This window comes from Capricornis sumatraensis, chromosome 19, assembly GCF_032405125.1.
Source record: "Capricornis sumatraensis isolate serow.1 chromosome 19, serow.2, whole genome shotgun sequence".
Taxonomy (NCBI): domain Eukaryota; kingdom Metazoa; phylum Chordata; class Mammalia; order Artiodactyla; family Bovidae; genus Capricornis; species Capricornis sumatraensis.
This window is the reverse complement of record NC_091087.1, coordinates 63,393,876-63,418,003: the sequence shown is the minus strand read 5'-3', so window position 1 is coordinate 63,418,003 and position 24,128 is coordinate 63,393,876. Positions and strand designations below refer to the sequence as shown.

The window sequence follows — 24,128 nt, the reverse complement described above, 5'->3', positions numbered from 1 at the left end:
TTGCTCTCTTCTCTTCCTGGTTTTAGGGACTTCCCTCATAGCTCAGTTGGTAAAGAATCTGCCTGCAATGCAGGAGATCCTGGTTTGATCCCTGGGTTGGGAAGATCCATTGGAGAAGGGATAGGCTACCCACTCCAGTATTCTTGGGCTTGCTTCCCTTTTGGCTCAGCTGGTAAAGAATCCACCTGCAGTGTGGGAGACCTGGGTTCAATGCCTGTGTTGGGAAGATCCCCTGGAGAAGAATACTACCCACTCCAGTATTCTGGCTTGGAGAATTCCATGGACTGTATATTCCATGGTGTCAAGAGTCAGAAACAACTGAGCGACTTTCACTTTCACTTCCTGATACAGGTGAAGTGGTTAGAAAATGCCCTGCTTTTTAGCAGGAAAAGGGAGGCAGAGAACTCTTCCTGCATTTCTTGATTCTCAGCTGCCTCCAGCTCAAAACTCTGTTGCCAAAGTGGCATATTTTAGGGATGACATATTCTGATCTCCTTCAATATAAAACAAAATCCTTAATAATTTGATGGCTGGCTAAACTCCTGTGGTACAACTCAAGTTACTTTATCTTTCCAATGCTTGGGGAAGTGACACTCAAACTTCACTTTGGGGGTTTGGGGCAAGGGTAGAGCATAGGCTGGAAGGTGGGGCAGGTGCCGGCTCTCCGTCCTAAAACCTTAGCACCTTAGGAGTTAGTTACTCACTTTGCAGTTATCTTGCCTTAATATCCCTTTTCTCTCATGATAGGTGTTTACATAGGCCTCAGCTTTTCTGGATTTTGGGATTATGATGATACCCAATGGTATAACCTGACAGATATGGTCTATTCCCAAGTTGGAGAAGGTAATTCCTCTAACAGTGACTTCATCTTTGACATTTTCCTTTGCATCAACATTTGATGAATATTTATGAAATGTCTTTGCTTTGCTGAAAACATCACTTTTCCCTTATCTTTTAACCCATTATATGATTTCTTCCTTTAGAACACAAACAGCTCTCAGTGGTGGATATGGTTTTAACAAATCATTTTTTAGTTATCCTCACCTCTTTGGGTCTTTTTATAAGTAGAGATCTTCGTTATCCATCATCCTCTGTCTTAATGGTAAGTGAATTGCCTCATGCGAAGAGTTGACTCATTGGAAAAGACTCTGATGCTGGGAGGGGTTGGGGGCAGGAGGAAAAGGGGACGACAGAGGATGAGATGGCTAGATGGCATCACGGACTCGATGGACGTGAGTTTGAGTGAACTCCGGGAGTTGGTGATGGACAGGGAGGCCTGGCGTGCTGCAATTCATGGGGTCGCAAAAGTCTGACATGACTAAGAGACTGAACTGAACTGAATTGCTCTGTAACTAGAAGTTAACCTTAAATATCTTATGTGATATAAAGTAGAAATATTGGATACTTGAGTTACATGTGATATATCTTAAAATTGAAATGTAAAAGCATAATATCATGACTTTTTCCTTTGCCTTATAGTGTTGAATATATCATTTAGAAATGGCTAGTTTTGTTGCTATACAAATTTATGGGAAGTTTCAAATACATACATGTAGAAAACACATGTGTAATTTAAACTGCTATGTTTTATCATGCCTTCTGATTGCAAGCAAAAATTTAAATTCCTTCTTTTCTTTCTTCTAGCTTTCAAGGGTAGACTTTTGTGGTTTCGAAAGGGTAAGATGCTTTCAATTTCCAAGGGTTTGTTAGAAGATATTCATTTCCTTGGTGACCTAAGGAGATGAGGTGCAAGACAAGAATTCATGATATAGATGATACCTGACACTACAATATTATTTACAGTTTGAACTTAAAGATGTGTTTCCACTAACCATTAAACAATGATCTCTTGTTCTGTTTCAAAGGAGGAAATGCCACTCTTTGTTTTATAGGCAGCCCTTACCCCTTCTTTATATGTTCTGTCCAGGATTGCTGTGGCTGTTCAATGTGTTCTGCACAAGAGCACCCAGTTGAAAAGATGGGCAGTCCAGTGGTTCGGCAGTGCCGTGGTTAAGACTTCACCTTTCAATTCAGTGGACATGGGTTCAACCCACGGTTGGGGAGCTAAGATCCGACATGCCTCAGGGCCAAAAAAAACAAAATGTAGAACAGAAGCAATATTGTGGCAGATTTAATAAAGACTTTTTAAAAAATGGTCCACATCAAAAAAAACTTAAAAAAACAAAAAAGTAAAGAAAAGATAGAGATGAAATCTGGCTTAACACTTGACTCCTCAGTCTGCCTGCTCCTGACCCTCACGTGAGTCTGTGTCTACAGAGAGAAAGGGGCACTCTTTCTAATATGATACAAGCAACCATATAAGCTCTGATTCTGGCTTTTGGGGGTGTGATTTTGTTCCATCAATTATCTCCCCTCTGTTATGAGGTCAGGTTTTGAAATTCAACTAAGTCATTGCCTCATTGCCATCAACATATGAGCACAACAAAATTATGAGTATTTATAGCCTTTTGCCATGTCCCCTCCCATATAGGCCTGTGGGCACAGATGCACACGGGCACACACATGCACACTCACTCACACTGACTAAAGCAAAGAGGCACTTACTTCTCAGGAAGTAAAAGGAACTGACTTCTTGCTTCACTGATTCCAAGAAACGTCAAGCTGAGAACTGGGAAGGTCTGGCAGGCAAAACTGACTTCCATTACAAACAGCAAGGAGGACAACTGTCAAGGACAGAATTCCAAACTGAGAAAAACTCTATCACTCAAGAGTGAGGGTGAAGAAAAGAAATTTTCACAGATGAGCCATCAGGAGAGTTTATCATCCAGAGATTCCCGTGAAGAAGTGGGATGCCAGAAATAATGATGGAACTAGAAATGTGAACTCTAAGGGAGGCAGGAAACTTATCTATGCTTTTCACCAGGCCTGAGCCCACCCTTCTGTGTTTTTATAGCTGCATATATTCCATCCTGTGAACTTAACCAGAGTTTACTTAACCAGTCTCCTATGAGTAGATACTTGAGTAGTTTTTCTAATCTTTTGCTTTTATATTACAAACAATGCTTCCATTAATAATTTGTATCCAGCAAGTTTGTACATATCTGGCTATATTGGTACAATACATTCTTGGAACTTGGATGGACACATAAAGGAGTAAATGCTTGTACAATATTAAAAGACAATCACAAGTTGCCCTTCATAGACATTTTTACTATTTACAAGGATACTAAAATAAATCCTCTTAAGCTGAAATATTTCAGCAAAAACTCAGGGACTTCTGGTAATGATGAGAGAGAGAAGAATTACAAGCATTCCAAAGATAGTGAGGTCATGTGGCAGGGCAAAATGCAGGGGAAAGTGAATTATTCTCAAAGGTATAGGGATTTACCTTTAGGAAAGGCTTCTTCTATAATGATTGAAGAAAGGACAGTAAGAATGGGATGTGTGTGGCTATCCAGCCAGGAATTTGAAGGAGTTAATACTTGGTGATTTATTAATATCAATAACCTCAGATATGCAGATGACACCACCCTTATGGCAGAATGTGAAAAGAAACTAAAAAGCCTCTTGATGAAAGTGAAAGAGGAGAGTGAAACAGTTGGCTTAAAGCTCAACATTCAGAAAATGAAGATCATGGCATCTGGTCCCATCACTTCATGGGAAATAGATGGGGAAACAGTGGAAACAGTGTCAGACTGTATTTTGGGGGGCTCCAAAATCACTGCAGATGGTGATTGCAGCCCTGAAATTAAAAGATGCTTACTCCTTGGAAGGAAAGTTATGACCAACTTAGATAGCATATTCAAAAGCAAAGACATTACTTTGCCAACAAAGGTCCATCTATTCAAGGCTATGGTTTTTCCTGTGGTCATGTATGGATGTGAGAGTTGGACTGTGAAGAAAGCTGAGTGCCAAGGAATTGATGCTTTTGAACTGTGGTGTTGGAGAAGACTCTTGAGAGTCCCTTGGACTGCAAGGAGATCCAACCAGTCCGTTCTAAAGGACATCAGCCCTGGGTGTTCTTTGGAAGGACTGATGCTAAAGCTGAAACTCCAGTACTTTGGCCACCTCATGTGAAGAGTTGACTCATTGGAAAAGACTGATGCTGGGAGGGATTGGGGGCAGGAGGACAAGGGGATGACAGAGGATGAGATGGCTGGATGGCATCACCGACTCAATGGACATGAGTTTGAGTGAACTCCGAGAGTTGGTGATGGACTGGGAGGCCTGGCGTGCTGCGATTCATGGGATCGCAAAGAGTCGGACACAACTGAGCAACTGAACTGAACTGAACTTATTCATCCATTCAACAGAAGTTTGTTGAGCCAGGCTTGTTTAGACAAAGACATACAAGATAAAGTCCAGACTCTCCTGTAGCTTTCCATTCTCCTGAAGCAGCTAGACCATGAAAAAGTACACAAACATAAGCAGACTGTGAAGAGTAAAAAGGGCTTATTCAAATTAAAGCAGGAAAAAGAAACAGGGAAGAGAAGATAACATTGTATTTTAAGCCAGGTGATTATAGCAGACCTCTCCAAGGGGGTGAAATTGAAGCAGAAATTCAAATGATTTGAAGAAATGATTTTGCCAAAATATGTCCAGACAGTGGTGCAAAGGCCCTCAATTGGGAACTTGACATGAGGCAAAATCTCTCTGCCAAAATCTGGTTAGTGGAAATAGCAGGCATCTGGAGTCACTTCTTTAAGGATAAAATCCAAGCTCTTGAGAGACATAGAAAGTCCTTCATGGTCAGAGCCTCTCGTGCCTTCCTCAGCCTTGTGGTGCCTGCTCCTCACCCCAAGAAGCCCTTTCCAGGCACAGCAAACACACCTTGAAATGAGCCATCATTTCTTACACTTTGAATCAGTTGGACAAGATGTTTCATCTCCTTAGGGTGCATTCCCTCCCCCTCCCTTTCATTTCACTTAGAGCAAGGATCCCCAACGTTTTGGGCACCAGGGACCAGTTTCATGGAAGACAATTTTTCCACAGACTGTAGTGAGGGAGGATGGTTGTGGAAGGATTCAAGCATATTACATTTATTGTGCAATTTATTTCTACTATTATTACATCAACTCCACCACACATCATTAAGCATTAGATCCTGGAGGTTAGGGACCCATGACTCAGAGAGTTCCTACTGCTTCTTCATTCCCCTCTGTGACTACCAAGGGTGCCTTTCCTGTACAGTCTCAATGCTGTCACCACTAATGGCTGTCGTTTGTCACCCTGTTTTGTCTGTTGAGCCCTCTGACTTGTTTCACCAGATTTTAGGTTTCATGTCAAGAACTACCTTATTTACTGGTATATGCTAATAAGTTACCACCTTGCCTTGCACATAGGTCATCTCAAATAAATATGTGCAGAATCCATGAGTGAATAAATGAAGACAGACAAGAATCCAGTCTTGTAGGAAGTTAGTAACCATGCACCATGGAACTTTGAACAGTCATATACCTCTCTGGCCTCAATTTCTTCATTTTAAAATGTTCATAACACTATCTACCTCTTACAGTTGAAGTGATTAAATAACATTATATAAAAATTTGGCCTGGTTCATGAATCAAAGTAGAAACTTAAACAAACAAACAAGAAACTATATTTTCTCTCCAAACAGATAGTCAGAACCTTTTGAAAGCAAATGACAGAAACCAACTAAATCTGATTTTAGCAAAGGAGATGCAGTTGTTGGCTCATGTGAGCAGGGAATTCAAGGAATGAAGAATCTGGCTTTCAGACATGACTGGATTTTGTGCCTAACAAGTGTCCATCAAACTCTGTCTTCTCAGCATTTGAGTCTACTTTCCTCTACATTAACTTCACTCTCAGTGGATTTGTTTCAATTGTCAGTAAGAATGGCCACCAAGTTTACGTGCAAGCAATTTAGCAATCCCCACAGGAATAAAGTATCTCTTTTCTGGTACTTCCAAGTCTCAGGGCCGACTCATTACCCTGACTTGGATCGTGTGTTCATTCCTGACCCGTCTTTGTGCCTCTAAATCAGGCCTGAGGCATGAGCTCATCCTTGGAATAAAGTTAGCCTGTTCAGATTAAATTATCCCCAGGGATATTCACTGAAGTATTATCAGTTTTATTCCAGGTTAGGGGAAAAAAAAAAGGAATCTCAGGACCCAGTAGAGATTCTTTATTAATTGCCCATATATAGTCATGATAATCACAATATTCTAAACACTAAAGATTTATATGCGAACAGGCTCATTTGATATAATGCCTTAGATTGAAATTCAAATAAATTATTGTCTAGTCCATTTTAAAAGGCTTCTTTGTTTGTTTAGAAGTTTTATTAAGATATAATTCACATAGCATAATATTTACCCACTTTAGTGTACAATTCAGTGGCCTTTAGTATATTCACAGTTGTGCAACCATCACCACAGTCTATTCTATTTTAAAGGCTTTTATTGTAGAGATTATGCAGATTTTATTATTGATCTTTAAAAATGTAAGAAAGTTTTCCTTTTGTCTCAACAATAATTTAAGAGTCAGAGTCTTCCTATGTTAACTGAAAAAATTACATAATCTAAAAGTTAAGAGTTATATTTTATTCTGTGGACAAAACTGAGGACATAAGCCCAAGACACAGCCTCTCAGATAGCTCTGAGAGACTGCTCCCAAGAGGGAAAGGGGAACCAGGATATATAAGGAGTTTTTGTAGCAAAGACCAGGTAGTTGGAACATCAAAAGTTTTCTTTAAAGAAAACCATATATCTCAAGGAATTTAGTGCTTTTCTATGCAAGAGTCTGGGCTCCCTGAAATCATTCCTCTGATGTGCACCTCAGCTCTTTGGGACCAGTACCCTGTGCTTTCTCATCCTGAATCTCCTCAGGGTGCATCTTTGGGGGCTGGCTGCAGTGACTGAGGGCAAGGCAGCAGGCAGACAGCCCATCTGTCTCCATCCTGAGTTCCCTCGGGGCTCACAGTCATGGTTATAGTGGTTGTAGCGGCTTGATGGCTGCAAATCCTTTGTTTATTGCAGGCAGGCAACATATTTTTATAGATACCTATAACAGAACCATCTCAAATTCTTGCATATAACTCATATCCAACATGTATAATCTTACCTTCTTGGAAGTTTCTTTCTTATGACCAGTTTTTCAAAACCTGTATTTTTTTCTTATTGCTTTGTGTGGCTGTCAGGCTTCTGGGAAGACTCCTTAAATCTATCTGCAGCTGAAGGAGAATAAAAGATAAGCATATGGCCTGTTTTAACTGTAATGAAAGATCAACAGCTCCTGGGAGCCTCAGATAGACAATTCATAGAGAGAAGGCAATGGCACCCCACTCCAGTACTCTTGCCTGGAAAATCCCATGGATGGAGGGGCCTGGTAGGCTGCAGACCATGGTATCGAGAAGAATCGGACATGACTGAGCGACTTCACTTTCACTTTTCACTCTCATTCATTGGAGAAGGAAATGGCAACCCACTCCAGTGTTCTTGCCTGGAGAATCCCAGGGACGGTGGAGCCTGGTGGGCTGCCATCTATGGGGTCGCACAGAGTCGGACACGACTGAAGCAACTTAACAGCAGCAGCAACAGCATCTTCATTAACATATGCTAATCAAGCAAAATTTTTTATTCCTATTTCGTGTGCTGTTCAAAAAGCATATTCTTGTTTACTGCCCTCTATGACCTTTTATTTGTTGGCATACAGTTTTTCTCTTTTTATTTGCCTCACATTCCTGAACTATCTAACTTTTAAATTTTCTGATGTTTTTCTATCTTACATCTTAAGTCTATGTATTGCCTAAATGATACTTTTGTTTATTTATGTAGGTTGACTACATCAAAGGAAAACTGTGGTATAATGAAAGGTGTTTTGCTAACAGAGAACACTTTGAAGGTAAATTTTAATAAACTTTTCTCAACGTAGATAGCACATATAAATTAGATAAAATGCAATAAGAATAGAATTAAACATAAAGATAGATTTGTTTTGTATAAGTTAAGAGCCTAAAACTGGGGGAAAAATTAATTTAAATATAAGGCAAAATAGGCATGCCCTGTTATAAATGCAAGAAAATTGTATTTGAGTATACTTAATGATACATTTAAAAATATAGATGCTACTTATAATTTCTGTACCTTTATATTTTATAGTTGATTATGTTACTATCACCTTTGACAGAAACAGGACCCTAAGTGAGGTATGATATTCAATATTTTAAAAAGTAAGAAATTTTGCTGTGCATCATTTCATAGGTTGTTATTAATGTAAAGAATGGCAATTCTACAGACTGAAAAGCTTAACAATCACTCTTTGCTCCCAGTGGTGGCTCTACTTGGGTTTAATGGTAGTTATCTAACTGGAGAAGAAAATGGCAACCCACCCCACTCCAGTATTCTTGCCTGGAGAATCCCATGGACGGAGGAGCCTGGTAGGCTACAGTCCATGGGGTCACTAAGAGTCACACACGACTGAGACTTCACTTTCACTTTTCACTTTTCTGCATTGGAGAAGGAAATGGCAACCCACTCCAGTATTCTTGGCTGGAGAATCCCAGGGACAGAGGAGCCTGGTGCGCTGCCGTCTATGGGGTTGCACAGGGTCAGACACGACTGAAGCAACTTAGCAGCAGCAGCAATTATCTAACAATTTATGCCAGAAAGGGATGTTTGGCCATGTTTTCTGGACTCGCATCCCCAAGAAGATAACAACACAATGGTTCATTGGTTTATTTGCCTATAGGAGCTAATGAGGGCTTTTTTTTTTTTTTTACTTTATTTTACTTTACAATACTGTATTGGTTTTGCCATACATTGACTTGAATCCACCATGGGTGTACATGCGTTCCCAAACATGAACCCCCCTCCCACCTCCCTCCCCATAACATCTCTCTGGGTCATCCCCGTGCACCAGCCCCAAGCATGCTGTATCCTGCGTCAGACATAGACTAGTGATTCGATTCTTACATGATAGTATACATGTTTCCATGCCATTCTCCCAAATCATCCCACCCTCTCCCTCTCCCTCTGAGTCCAAAAGTCCATTATACACATCTGTGTCTTTTTTGCTGTCTTGCATACAGGGTCATCATTGCCATCTTTCTAAATTCCATATATATGTGTTAGTATACTGTATTGGTGTTTTTCTTTCTGGCTTACTTCACTCTGTATAATCGGCTCCAGTTTCATCCATCTCATCAGAACTGATTCAAATGTATTCTTTTTCATGGCTGAGTAATACTCCATTGTGTATATGTACTACAGCTTTCTTATCCATTCATCTGCTGATGGACATCTAGGTTGCTTCCATGTCCTGGCTATTATAAACAGTGCTGCGATGAACATTGGGGTACACGTGTCTCTTTCAATTCTGATTTCCTCGGTGTGTATGCCCAGCGGTGGGATTGCTGGGTCATAAGGCAGTTCTATTTGCAATTTTTTAAGGAATCTCCACACTGTTCTCCATAGTGACTGTACTAGTTTGCATTCCCACCAACAGTGTAGGAGGGTTCCCTTTTCTCCACACCCTCTCCAGCATTTATTGCTTGCAGATTTTTGGATCACAGCCATTCTGACTGGTGTGAAGTGGTACCTCATTATGGTTTTGATTTGCATTTCTCTAATAATGAGTGATGTTGAGCATCTTTTCATGTGTTTGTTAGCCATCTGTATGTCTTCTTTGGAGAAATGTCTATTTAGTTCTTTGGCCCATTTTTTGATTGGGTCGTTTATTTTTCTGGAATTGAGCTGCATAAGTTGCTTTTATATTTTTGAGATTAGTTGTTTGTCCGTTGCTTCATTTGCTATTATTTTCTCCCATTCAGAAGGCTGTCTTTTCACCTTGCTTATATTTTCCTTTGTTGTGCAGAAGCTTTTAATTTTAATTAGATCCCATGTGTTCATTTTTGCTTTTATTTCCAGAATTCTGGGAGGTGGATCATAGAGGATCCTGCTGTGATTTATGTCGGAGAGTGTTTTGCCTATGTTCTCCTCTAGGAGTTTTATAGTTTCTGGTCTTACATTTAGATCTTTAATCCATTTTGAGTTTATTTTTGTGTGTGGTGTTAGAAAGTGATCTAGTTTCATTCTTTTACAAGTGGTTGGCAAAGACAGAAATATAGATCAATGGAACAAAGTAGAAAGCCCAGAGATAAATCCACACACATATGGACACCTTATCTTTGACAAAGGAGGCAAGAATATACAATGGAGTAAAGACAATCTCTTTAACAAGTGGTGCTGGGAAAACTGGTCAACCACTTGTAAAAGAATGAAACTAGATCACTTTCTAACACCGCACACAAAAATAATGAGGACTTTAAGAGTTCAACAATGGCATTAACTTTTCCTTTCTCTTTTTGTAGGCAAACTCTTGTTTTTACAGTAAAGAACCATTTCTTGAATGGTTGCCTTGCTTACCCCCTGTTTCAAAAGGAACCAAAACTATTCCTTCAACTGTGATAACATTTCTTGTTGACCAAGAGCAAAGTTCTGCCGTCTACCTCTTCCATAACCAGGTAGGCCTTAAAGCCCAGAGGGGATTGCTCTTGACACCACAATAACGTAAATGTACCTGACCAAAGCTTATTCCAAGTTCTTGTTTTCTTTGGCAGTATAAGTTGATTAAAAATTGGCTGCAGTGAAATTATTTATGATAATTAATATAGTTTGATACCTTATGGGCATCCCTCATAGCTAGGTTGGTAAAGAATCCACCTGCAATGCGGGAGACCCTGGTTTGATTCCTGGGTTGGGAAGATCCGCTGGAGAAGGGATAGGCTACCTACTCCAATATTCTTAGACTTCCCTTGTGGCTCAGCTGGTAAAGAATCCACCTGGAATGCAGGAGACCTGGGTTCAACCCTTGGGTTGGAAAAATCCCCTGGAGAAGGGAAAGGTTACCTACTCTAGTATTCTGGCCTAGAGAATTCCATGGACGTCCATGGGGTCGCAAAGTGTTGGACACAACAGAGTGACTTTCACTTTCACTTGATACCTTATAGATGTCTCGTCTCTGATTATCATTCAGTTTGATGAAGACACAAAATTCAATGCTGTTTGTATAATTATTTTGCTTTGCTTATTCTTCAGGATAGTATAAGCTGTATTTGCTCTGTATATATTTAAGTTTCCATAAAATGGTTAGTTTAAATGAACAAAAAGTGGAACAAGCCCTACCTGCATGATTTTAGGGGATAAAAATTTTTCCTCTACCCTCTAATAAGGGCCCTGCAAATTAAACTGATAAAAGACAGATTAACAAGAGAAAAGAAAATAATTATTTATGCATACAATGCACACACAATCACAGAAAATTAATCAAACTGATCACATGGACCACAACCTTGTCTAACTCAGTGAAACTATGAGCCATGCCGTGTAGGGCCATCCAAGACGGATGAGTCATGGTGGACAGTTCTGACAAAATGTGGTCCACTGGAGAAGGGAATGACAAACCACTTCAGCATTCTTTCCTTGAGAACCCCATGAACAGTATGAAAAGGCAAAAGGGTATGACACTGAAAGATGAACTTCCCAGGTCAGTAGGTGCCCAATATGCTACTGGAAAAGAGTAGAGAAATAACTCCAGGTAGAATGAAGAGACAAAGCCAAAGTGAAAACAATGCCCAGTTGTACATGAAACTGGTGATGGAATTAAAGTCCAATGCTGAAGAACTATACAAAAAAAATCTTCTGACTCAGATAACCACGATGGTGTGACCACTCACCTAGAGGCAGCCATCCTGGAATGCAAGGTCAAGTGGGCCTTAGGAAGCATCTCTATGAACAAAGCTAGTGGAGGTGATGGAGTTCCTGTTGAGCTATTTCAAATCCTAAAAGATGATGCTGTGAAAGTGCTGCACCCAATATGCCAGCAAATTTGGAAAACTCAGCAGTGGCCACAGGGCTGGAAAAGGTCGGTTTTTATTCCAATCCCAAAGAAAGGCAATGCCAAAGAATGCTCAAACTACCACACAGTTGCACTCATCTCTCACACTAGCAAAATAATCCTCAAAATTCTCCAAGCCAGGCTTCAACAGTATGTGAACTGTGAAATTCCAGATGTTCAAGGTGGATTTAGAAAAGGCAGAGGAACCAGAGATCAAATCAGCAACATCCGTTGGGTCATCAAAAAAGCAAGAGAGTTCCAGAAAAACATCTACTTCTACTTTATTGACTACGCCAAAGCCTTTGACTGTGTGGATCACAACCATCTGTAGAAAATTCTTCAACAGGTGGGTCTACCAGATCACCTTACCTGCCTCCTGAGAAATCTGTATGCAGGTCAAGAAGCAACATTGGAACTGGACATGGAAAAACAGACTGGTTCCAAATTGGGAAAGAGTACGTCAAGGCTGTATCTTGTCACTCTGCTTATTTAACTTATATGCAGAGTACATCATGTGAAATGCTGGGCTGGCTGAAGCACAAGTTGGGATCAGGATTGCTGGGAGAAATATCAATAACCTCAGATACGGAGATGGCACCACCCTTATGGCAGAAAACAAAGAAGAACTAAAGAGTCTCTTGATGAAAGTGAAAGAGGACAGTGAAAAAGTTGGCTTAAAACTCAGCTTTCAGTTCTAATGAGGTGGATGAAACTGGAGGCTATTTAGAGTGAAGTAAGCCAGAAAGAAAATGAGGCAGTACAGTATACTAACACATATATATGGAATTCAGAAAGATGGTAATGATAATTCTATATGTGAGACAGCAAAAGAGACACAGATGTAAAGAATTGTCTTTTGGACTCTGTGGGAGAAGGCAAGGGTGGGATGATTTGGGAGAATGGCATTGAAACATGTATATTATCATATGTGAAACGAATCGCCAGTCCAGGTTTGATGCAGGTTTGAGACAGGGTGCTCAGGGCTGGTGCACTGGGATGACCCAGAGGGATGAGATGGGGAGGGAGGTGGGAGGGGGGTTCAGGATAGGGAACACATGTACACCCATGGCGGATTCATGTCAATGTATGGCAAAACCACTACAATGTTATAAAATAATTAACCTCCAATTCAATAAATTTATATTAAAAAACTCAACTTTCAAAAAATGAAGATCGTGGCATCCAGTCCCATCACTTTATGGCAAATAGATGGGGAAACAATGGAAATAGTGACAGACTTTATTTTGGGGGGCTCCAAAATCACTGCAGATGGTGACTGCAGCCATGAAATTAAAAGACACTTGCTCCTTGGAAGAAAAGCTATGACCAACTTAGCATATTAAAAAGCAGAGACATTTCTTTGCTGACAGAGGTTCATCTAATCAAAGCTATGGTTTTCCCAGTAATCGTGTATTGGATGTGAGAGTTGGACTATAAAGAAATCTGAGTGCCGAAGAATCAATGTTTTTGAACTGTGGTGTTGGAGAAGACTCTTGAGAGTCCCTTGGACTGCAAGGAGATCCAACCAGTTAATCCTAAAGGAAATCAAGACTGGAAGGACTGATGCTGAAGCTGAAACTCTAATACTTTGGCCACCTGATGCAAAGAACTGACTCCTTGGAAAAAACCCTGATGCTGAGAAAGATTGGAGACAAGAGGAGAAAGGGACAATAGAGGATGAAATGGTTGGATGGCATCACCAACTTGATGGACATGAGTTTGAGCAAGCTCCAGGATTTGGTGATGGACAGGGAAGCTTGGCATGCTGCAGTCCATGGGGTTGCAAAGAGTTGGACACAACTGACTATGAACTGAATGCACACACACATGTGGGTATGAGTCAATGATGAATAACTCAAAAGGTAGTTAAATTTTGGAGGCTACATACCATCTTAACAGTTTAAGAAATTGAGTGAGAAGGATACTTAAAAGAAAACAAGTGAAAAGATAATGGGTTTACAGGAGGACAAACAGGAGTTAAGAAAGTCCATGATAATATTTGTTTGAATAAGTTTGAGTGATTTTTCTGTCCTTGTGGGCCTTAAAGCTCACCTGAAGAAGGGATCTGGGGTAGGTTTTGTTTGCATGCTGCCTTCTGGGAGTAGATATGCTCTGAAGAGGAATTAATGGCAGCCTTATATCCCAGATATTGCTGCTTTTAGTCAGATGAGGGAAGAAATTTTTTGCATCTTTTGAATCTAAAATATCAGCATAAAATAAACTTTATACCAAAGTGTCATGCCTTGGGGTACATATTCTGATCCCCATCAGAATCATGATCTGACAGAACTGTAGTGTGGCCTAGGTGTTTACATTTTAAAAAGTAACTTGACATTATAGTTCTGGTGAATGGGCATTGGAGCCTGTCAAGTTCAGTAATGATTCTACAATAAGTCCCCCCTTGACATTTATTATAGAACCTTGGACAAATTATTTAATCCTCTTTACTTCACGTTCAGTATCTACAAGATGAACCTATACAGTAGGGGGAGGCAGAGTAAAGAGATACCAATAGCTGCTAATCCTTTCAATTCTATGCTGTTAAAGGTTGTATCCCTATCTTAATCAAAATCCAAGTAACAAGAAACTCTTAAAATTGTAACATAGACGTAGTACTGTTGGTGGAAAGAAATCTTACCATTTGCTCCTTCTTTATCTATTTCTAGAAAAATGCCATTGTCTCTGTGAGGATCCTAAAACACAGCAAACCAGACTTAATACAAAAATTTCCACCTTTCTCTTTTCCTTCATCATTCTCTTCTCCTGTTGGAATGATATTCCACCCACGAAGCCATTTTCTGTATGCTTACGGTAATCAGGTATGTATAGATTAAACTTTACACTCTAGTATAGATGTAAATTCTTCACTTACTCCGCTGAATGGTTATACATTAATAGTGGAGTTGCTCTGATGGTCAGAGAGGTGGAAAGCCTAATGAAGAGAGAATGAGAAGAAAGGAATTAGTGACAGTGAATACAAACAAACCTTTTGCCAAGTTTTGCTGAAAAGTAGAACAGGGAAATGTGACAGTATTTGAAAAAGGAAAGGTCAAAAGAAGAGGTTTTTTTAAGATAAAAAGAATTATGATGTGTGCTTCTGGGAATTACTTGGTAGAGAGGGAAAAATTAATGATGCAGAAAAGAGAACAAACTACTGGAGAGACATTTCTGAAGAGGTGAGAGGAGATAATCTATATGAACTAGTGAAGAGATTGATCTTAGCAGACAATAGTAAGTGGAGGGAGGAAGGGTTTTGGGGTTCAAAAGCAGTTAGGTGGGGAGCTAAGGTAATGGAGGATGTGTGAATGTATCTTCTATTTTCTCACAAAAAAAATCAAAATTATTTATGAGTGATGATGGAGGAGAAATGTAGAGGGGAGGGGATTTGAGGAAAGAGACAACAAACTTAAATAGTTGCCTAGGAGGATGGGCAACCTAATTTTACACCTTAAGGAACTGAAAAAAGGAGAGCCACAAACTGAAAGCTAACAAATGGAAGGATATAATAAAAGATAGAGGAAAGATAAATGTAATAGGGAATAGAAAAAAGCAGTTAAATTAAGACCTGGTTTGTTGACAAAACTTAACTAGATAAACTAAGAAAATGAAGATTCATCTAAAAATTAAAAGAGGGGATGTTACAACTGATGCCACAGAAACAAGGAGGATATGAGAATATTATGAATAGTTGTGTGCTAACAACCTGGATAACCTAGAACAAATGGGTAAATTCCCAGAAACACACAACCTACTAATTCTTAAATCATGAAGAAATAAATCTGAGCAGACCAATAACTAGTTAGGAAATCAAATCAGTAATCAAACCTCCTAATAAAGAGAAGTCCAAGGGCATATGGCTTCATTGGTGAATTGGTCCAAATGTTTAAAGAAGAATTAACACTAAACCTCTTCAAACTCTTGCCAAAGGGAAGAAAAAAATGAAGAGGAATGAAGATTTCCAAGGTCATTCTTTAAGACCACCATTAACCTGATATCAAAGTCAGATAAGAATACTACAAGAAAACTATAAATCAAATCCCTAGACAATACTGATACAAAAATTCTCAACAAAATACTACGAAACTGAATTCAGCAATGCAATTAAAAAGATTATACATACTATGACCAAGTGGGATTTGTTTCTGTAACACAGAGATGGTTCAACATATGAAAATTGAACAATGTAATATACCACATTAACAGAATGAAGGGGGAAAATAATCACAACATCATCTCGGTTGATACAAAAAAGCATTTGATAAAATTCAACATACTTTCATGATAAAAACATGTAGTAGACTAGAAATAGAAGAAAACTACCTAAACATGATAAAAACCATATACAAGAAACACACAATGAACATTATACTCAACAGTGAAAGACAGCTTTTCCTCTGAGGTAAGGAATAAGGCAAGGAAGCACACTCTCACTACTTCTGTTCAATATAGTACTGGAAGTTCTGACCAGAGTTATTAGACAAGAAAAAGAAATTTTATAGAATCTGCATATAAAAGGAAGAAGCAAAATTATCTGTGTTCATAGGTGATATGATCTTATATGTAGAAAACTCCGAAGATACTACAAAAAACAAACAAACAAAAAAACTTGTTAGAACAGAGGAATTCATCACAAAAGTCATTTTAATATGGATAAGCACTTAACCCATTTTAATATGGGTAAGCACTCTCCTCCATATAGCAATTCATGCACCACTTCATCCTTTTATGAACAAGGAGGACCCAGTTGAGAGATGATGAAATAACTTTGTTCTTTTATGCATCTTTTATAAAACTGAAGATTGCCACATACACCATTGCACAAACTCTAGGAAGGGAATAGAGGGTTGATCAAGTACGTCAGGAGTCTTTACACTCACGTGTGTGTGTGAGGGGGGATGAATGCATGATGGATGTGGGAGTATAGTTATGCTGCATGACTTTCTTATGTAGGAAGATTAGGTAATTGCTGACTGTTACATGGCATCTCTTTAGTGAGATATTGTCTTTCTATTCCCTTAGGTATGGCTTTCAATTGATGGCGGCAACACCTTTGATTTAATAGCTGACTTTCATGATGATATCATAAAGAATACTTACCATAGTTTTTATACTTCAGATATTACTCTTGTTTCCCAAAGTGGAAAGGTTTACTTGACAAAGGCAGGTGAGGAATGCACTTTTACTGGTATAAGCACTACCTGTGAGCCAAGGGTTAGAAGATGTATTTTTAAATCTGCCATATTAATGAACTGATCCTAGGTCTCAGACATATTAGGGGTTTTAGATGGATTTTTTAAATGTTTTACAGTAATAAAAATAAACATAACAAAATTTAACATCTTAACCATTCTAAGTATATAGTTCAGTGGTATTGGATACGTGCTCAGTCACTTCACTTGTGTCCAATTCTGTGCAACCCTATGGACTTACCCCGCCAGGCTCCTCTGTCCATGGGATTCTCCAGGCAAGAATACTGGAGTGGGTTGTGATGCCCTCTTTTAGGGGATCTTCCCAACCCAGGGATCGAACCTGCATCTCTTTCATCTCTTGCATTGGCAGGTGGGTTCTTTACCACCAGCACCACCTGAGAAGCCCTCAGTGGTATTGCTGCTGCTGCTGCTGCTAAGTCACTTCAGTCGTGTCCGACTCTGTGTGACCCCTTAAACGGCAGCCTACCAGGTTCCCCAGTCCCTGGGATTCTCCAGGCAAGAACACTGGAGTGGGTTGCCATTTCCTTCTCCAATGCATGAAAGTGAAAAGTCAAAGTGAAGTCGCTCAGTCGTGTCCGACTTCGCGACCCCATGGACTGCAGGCTCCTCTGTCCATGGGATTTTCCAGGCAAGAGTACTGGAGTGGGGTGCCATTGCCTTCTCCATCAGTGGTATTAAATACATGCAAATATTCTGCAACCATCACCAACATCCATCTCCTTAACTTTCTTCATCTTAAAACTCTATACCTTTTAAAAATAAATCCCCACACCCCTCTTCCCCACGGCTTCTCACAACTACCATCCTATTTTCTGTTTCTATGATTTTGATTTCTCTGGTGCCTCATATAAGTAGAATCATACAGTATTTGTCCTTTTGTGACTAGATTATTTCACTTAGCATAATGGCCTTAAGGTTCATACATATAATAGCTTGTATGAGGGTTTTCTTCATGATTAAGACTGAATAATAATTGTACCATATAGATGACATTTAGTTTGTCCATTCATCTATCAGTGGACACTTGGGTTGCTTCCATGTTTATCTATTGTGAATAGTGTTGCTAGAAACACAGGTATACAGATACATCTTTTAGTTCAGTTCAGTTCAGTTCAGTTCAGTCACTCACGTGTCTGACTCTTTGGACCCCATGAATTGCAGCACGCCAGGCCTCCCTGTCCATCACCAACTCCCGGAGTTCACTCAGACTCACGTCCATTGAGTCAGTGATGCCATCCAGCCATCTCATCCTCTGTTGTCCCCTTCTCCTCCTGCCCCCAATCCCTCCCAGCATCAAAGTCTTTTCCAATGAGTCAACTCTTCACATGAAGTGGCCAAAGTACTGGAGTTTCAGCTTTAGCATCATTCCTTCCAAGGAAATCCCAGGGCTGATCTCCTTCAGAATGGACTGGTTGGATCTCCTTGCAGTCCAAGGGACTCTCAAGAGTCTTCTCCAACACCACAGTTCAAAAGCATCAATTCTTTGGTGCTCAGCTTTCTTCACAGTCCAACTCTCATATCCATACATGACCACAGGAAAAACCATAGCCTTGACTAGACGGACCTTAGTCGGCAAAGTAATGCCTCTGGTTTTGAATATACTATCTAGATTGGTCATAACTTTTCTTCCAAGGAGTGTCTTTTAATTTCATGGCTGCAGTCACCATCTGCAGAGATTTTGGAGCCCAAAAAAATAAAGTCTGACACTGTTTCCACTGTTTCCCCATCTATTTCCCATGAAGTGATGGGACCGGATGCCATGATCTTCATTTTCTGAATGTTGAGCTTTAGGCCAACTTTTTCATTCTCCACTTTCACTTTCATCAAGAGGCTTTTTAGTTTCTCTTCACTTTCTGCCATAAGCATGGTGTCATCTGCATTTCTGAGCTTATTGATATTTCTCCCAGCAATCTTGATTCCGGCTTGTGTTTCTTCCAGCCCAGTGTTTCTCATGATGTACTCTGCATAGAAGTTAAATAAGCAGGGTGACAATATACAGCCTTGATGTACTCCTTTTCCTATTTGGAACCAGTCTGTTGTTCCATGTCCAGTTCTAACTGCTGCTTCCTGACCTGTATACAGATTTCTCAAGAGGCAGGTCAGGTGGTCTGGTATTCCCATCTCTTTCAGAATTTTCCACAGTTTATTGTGATCCACACAGTCAAAGGCTTTGGCATAGTCAATAAAGCATCTTTAAGACCTGCTTTTTAATTCTTTCAGGTATATACTCAGAAGTGGCATTTCTGAATCATATGATAATTTTACTTTTAATTTTTTGAGGATCTGCAATACTATTTTACACAGCACTGTACTATTTTACCTTCTGATTTCCATTGTAAAATGCTTCCAGTTTCTCCATAACATTGCCAACACTTGTTATTTTCTGGTCTTTTGATAGCAATCATCCTTCTGGGTGTGAAGAAGTTGTTGTTATTGTTGATCAGTCACTAGTCAGGTCAACTATTTGTGACCACATGGACTGTAGCACACTAGGCTTCCCAGTCCATCACCAACTCCTGGACCTTGCTGAAACTCATGTCCACTGAGTCAGTGATGCCATCCAACCATCTCATCCTCTGTTGTCACCTTCTCCTCCTGCCTTCAATCTTTCCCAGCCTCAGCGTCTTTTCCAATGAGTTGGTTCTTGGCATCAGGTGGCCAGAGTGTGGGAGTTTCAGCTTTAGCATCAGTCCTTCCAATGAATATTCAGGACTGATTTCCTTTAGGATTGAGTGGTTTAATTTCCTTGCTGTCCAAGGGACTCTCAAGAGTCTTCTCCAACACCACAGTTCAAAAGCATCAGTTCTTTGGCACTCAACTTTCTTTATGGTCCAACACTCACATCTGTACATGACTGCTGGAAAAACCATAGCTTTGACTAGACGGACCTTTATCGGCAAAGCAATGTCTCTGCTTTTTAATATGCTGTCTAAGTTGGTCATAGCTTTTCTTCCAAGGAGCAAGCGTCTTTTAATTTCATGGCTGCAGTACCATATGCAGTGATTTTGGAGCACCCCAAAAATAAAGTCTGTTACTGTTTCCATTGTTTCCCCATCTATTTGCCATAAAGTGATGGGATTGAATACTATGATCTTTGTTTTCTGAGTGTTGAGTTTTAAGCCAGCTCTTCCACACTCGTCTTTCACTTTCATCAAGAGGCTAAAGGAACTAAAGTTTCTTTTCACTTTCTGCCATAAGGGTGGTATCATCTGCATAACTGAAGTTATTAATATTTTTCCCAGAATCTTGATTCCAGCTTGTGCTTCATCCAGCCTAGCGTTTCTCATGATGTACTCTGCATATACGTTAAATAAGCAGGGTAACAATATATAGCTTTGTTGTACTCCTTTCCCAATTTTTTGAACCAGTCAGTTGTTCCATGTCCGGTTCTAGCAATTGCTTCTTGACAGACATACAGATCTCTCAGGAGACAGATAATGTATCTGGCATTCCCATCTTTTTCAGAATTTTCCAGTTTTTTGTGATCCATACAGTCAAAGTCTTTAGTGGAGTCAATAAAGCTGAAATCGATGTTTTTCTGGAACTCTCTTGCTTTTTCTATAAATGTTGGCAGTTTGATCTCTGGTTCCTCTGCCTTTTCTAAATCCAGCTATACATCTGGGAGTTCTCAGTTCACATACTGTTGAAGCCTAGCTTGAAGGATTTGACCATAACCTTACTAGCATGTGAAAGGAGAGCAACTGTACGGTAGTTTGAACATTCTTTGGCATTGCCTTTCTTTGGGATTGGAATGAAAACTGACCTTTTCCAGTCCTGTGGCCACTGCTGAGTTTTCCAAATTTGCTGACATATTGAGTGCAGCACTTTAACTGCATTATCATTTAGTATTTTAAATATTTCTACTGGAATTCCATTATGCCCACTAGCTTTGCTGTAGTAATACTTTCTAAGACCCACTTGCCTTTGCACTCCAGGATGTCTGGCTCTAGGTGAGTGACCACACCATCACAATTATCCGGGTCTTTAAGACCATTTTTGTATAGTTCTTCTGTGTATTCTTGCCATCTCTTCTTAATATCTTCTGCTTCTGCTAGGTCCATACCATTTCTACCCTTTATTGTGCCCATCCTTGCACGAAATGATCCCTCAATATCTCTAATTTTCTTGAAGAGATTTGTAGTCATTCCCATTGTATTGCGTTCCTCTATTATTTGCATTTCTCATATAAGAAGGCCTCTTATCTCTCCTTGCTATTCTCTGGAACTCTGCATTTATTTGGTTTTATCTTTCCTTTTCTCCCTTGCCTTTCTCTTCTCTTCTTGGCTCTTTGTAAAGCCTCCTCAGACAACCACTTACCTTCTTGCATTTCTTTTCCTTTGGGATTACGTTGGTCACTGCCTCCTGTACAACGCTGTTGCTGTTGTTTTTCAGTCGCTCAGTGGTGTCCAGCTGTTTGTAACCCCATGGACTGCAGCATGCTAGGCTTCCCTGTCTTTCACAATCTCCTGGACTTTACTCAAACTCATATTCATTGAGTTGGTGATGCCATACAACCATCTCATCCTCTCATCCCTTCTCCTCCTGCCTTCAATCTTTCCCAGCATCAGGGTCTTTTCCAGTGAGTCAGTTCTTCGCATCAGGTGGCCAAAGTATTGGAGTTTCAGCTTCAGCATCAGTCCTTACAATGAATATTCAGGACTGATTTCCTTTAAGATGGACTGGTTGGATCTCTTTGCAGTCCAAGGGACTCTCAGGAATCTTCTTCAACACCACTGTTCAACAGCATCAATTCTTCCGCACTCAGCTTTCTTTATAGTCCAACTCTCACATCCATACATGATTACTGGAAAAACCATAGCTTTGACTAGATGGACCTTTGTTGGGAAAGTAATGTCTCTGCTTTTTAATATGCTGTCTAGGTTGGTCATAACTTTTCTTCCAAGGAGCATGCGTCTTTTAATTTCATGGCTGCAGTCACTATCTGCAGTGATTTTGGAGCCCAAGAAAATAAACTCTGTCACCGTTTCCACTGTTTCCCCATCTATTTGCCATGAAGTAATGGGACTGGATGCCACGATCTTCGTTTTTTGAAAGTTGAGTTTTAAGCCAGCTTTTTCACTGTCCTCTTTCACCTTCATCAAGAGGCTCTTTAGTTCTTCTCCCATAAGGGTGGTGTCATCTGCATATCTGAGGTTATTAATATTTCTCCCGGCAATCTTGATTCCAGCTTGTGCTTCATCCAGCCCAGCATTTTGCATGATGTACTCTGCATATAAGTTGAATAGGCAGGGTGACAATATACAGCCTTGACATACTCCTTTCCCAATTTGGAACCAGTCTGTGGTTTCATGTCCAGTTCTAACTTGCTTCTTGACCTGCATACAGATTTCTCAGGAGGCAGGTAAGGTGGTCTGGTATTCTGATCTCTTAAAGAATTTTCCACTGTTGTGATCCACACAGTCAAAGGCTTTGGCGTAGTCAATAGAGTAGAAGTAGATGTTTTTCTGGAACTCTCTTGCTGTTTTGATGATCCATCAGATGTTGGTGATTTGATCTCTGGTCCCTCTGCCTTTTTAAAATCCACCTTGAACATCTGGAAGTTCGCAGTTCACGTACTGTTGAAGCCTGGCTTAGAGAATTTTGAGCATTACTTTGCTAGTGTATGAGATGAGTGCAATTGTGCAGTAGTTTGAACATTCTTTGGCATTGCCTTTCTTTGGGATTGGAATGAAAACTGACCTTTCCCAGTCCTGTGGCCACTGCTCAGTTTTCCAAATTTGCTGGCATATTGACTGTAGCACTTTCACAGCATCATCTTTTAGGATTTGAAATAGCTCAACTGGAATTCTGTCACCTCCACTAGCTTTGTTCATAGTGATGCTTCCTAAGGCCCACTTGACTTCACATTCCAGGATGTCTGGCTCTAGGTGAGTGATCAAGCCATTGTGGTTATCTGGGTCATGTTCTTGCCACCTCTTTTTAATATCTTCTGCTTCTGTTAGGTTCGTACCATTTATGTCCTTTATTGTGCCCATCTTTGCATGAAATGTTCCCTTGGTATCTCTAATTTTCTTGAAGAGATCTCTAGTCTTTCCCATTCTGTTGTTTTCCTCTATTTCTTTGCATTGATCACTGATCAATCGCATTGATCGGTTGCATTATACACTCTGGGAAATCAAAAAAGTTCATGTGATTCACTTTATTGCAATATTTGCTTTATTAGAAACAAAGTTGCAGCATCTCCAAGATATTCCTATTCATCTCCATGACTTATTCATTTTATAATTGAAATTTTGTAGTCTTTGCTTCCCTTCACTCAGTCACTCCTTTTTTTAATTTTTAAAAAATACATTTTTCATTGAAAGATAATTACTATATTGTGTTGGTTTCCATCATACATCAACGCGAATCAGCCATAGGTATACATCTGTCCCCTGACTCTTGAACCCCCCTACCACCTCCTGTCCCATCCCACCTCTCCAGGGTTGTTACCTAGAGCCCCAGTTTGAGTTCCCTGAGTCATACAGCAAATTCCCTTTGACTATCTGTTTTACAGATGGTAGTGTATTTGGTTCAGTGTTACTCTCTCCATTCATGCCACTCTCTCCTTCCTCCCCCAACCACTGTGACCACAAGTCTGTTCTCTCTGTCTGCGTCTCCATTGCTGCCCTGCAAGTAGGTTCATCAGTACCATCTTTCTAGATTCCATATATATACGTTAATATTTGTTTTTCTCTTTGTGACTTACTTCACTCCATATAATAGGCTCTTGTTTCTTCCTTATTTTTAATGTAAATATTTATAGTAACAAATTTCTCCAATAGTACCACTTTCACTTCATCCTGTAAGTTTTGGCATATTGTAGTTTCATTTTCATTTGCCTCAAAGTATTTTACAGTTTCCCTTGTGATTTACTCTTTGGTAGTTGCTAGTTTTAATGTGCTTTATTTAGTTCCGCAATTTTGGAATTTTACAGTTTCTTTGTTAATGATTTTTAACATCATCTCCTTGTGGTCAGAGGAGATACTTTATGTGATACTGACTTTTTTATAGGTTCAACATATAAATGAGGTCCTATAGTACTTTCTCTGAGTTATTGCATTTAGCATAATGCCCTCAAGTTTCCTCCATTGTTGCATA

The 24,128-nt window shown here is 39.8% G+C and overlaps 1 protein-coding gene across 1 annotated transcript in view; it reads left to right on the top strand.

The window, feature by feature from the left end:
* The window catches only part of CATSPERB (cation channel sperm associated auxiliary subunit beta), a 136,181-nt gene that overhangs the window by 58,954 nt on the left and 53,099 nt on the right, over positions 1 to 24,128 (top strand). The window contains exons 7-14 of the mRNA XM_068990985.1: positions 748 to 843; positions 984 to 1,102; positions 1,645 to 1,677; positions 7,758 to 7,824; positions 8,082 to 8,128; positions 10,292 to 10,444; positions 14,484 to 14,636; positions 16,837 to 16,981. Coding sequence (XP_068847086.1) covers positions 748 to 843; positions 984 to 1,102; positions 1,645 to 1,677; positions 7,758 to 7,824; positions 8,082 to 8,128; positions 10,292 to 10,444; positions 14,484 to 14,636; positions 16,837 to 16,981 — 813 coding nt within the window. The remainder of the gene's footprint in view (positions 1 to 747; positions 844 to 983; positions 1,103 to 1,644; positions 1,678 to 7,757; positions 7,825 to 8,081; positions 8,129 to 10,291; positions 10,445 to 14,483; positions 14,637 to 16,836; positions 16,982 to 24,128) is intronic.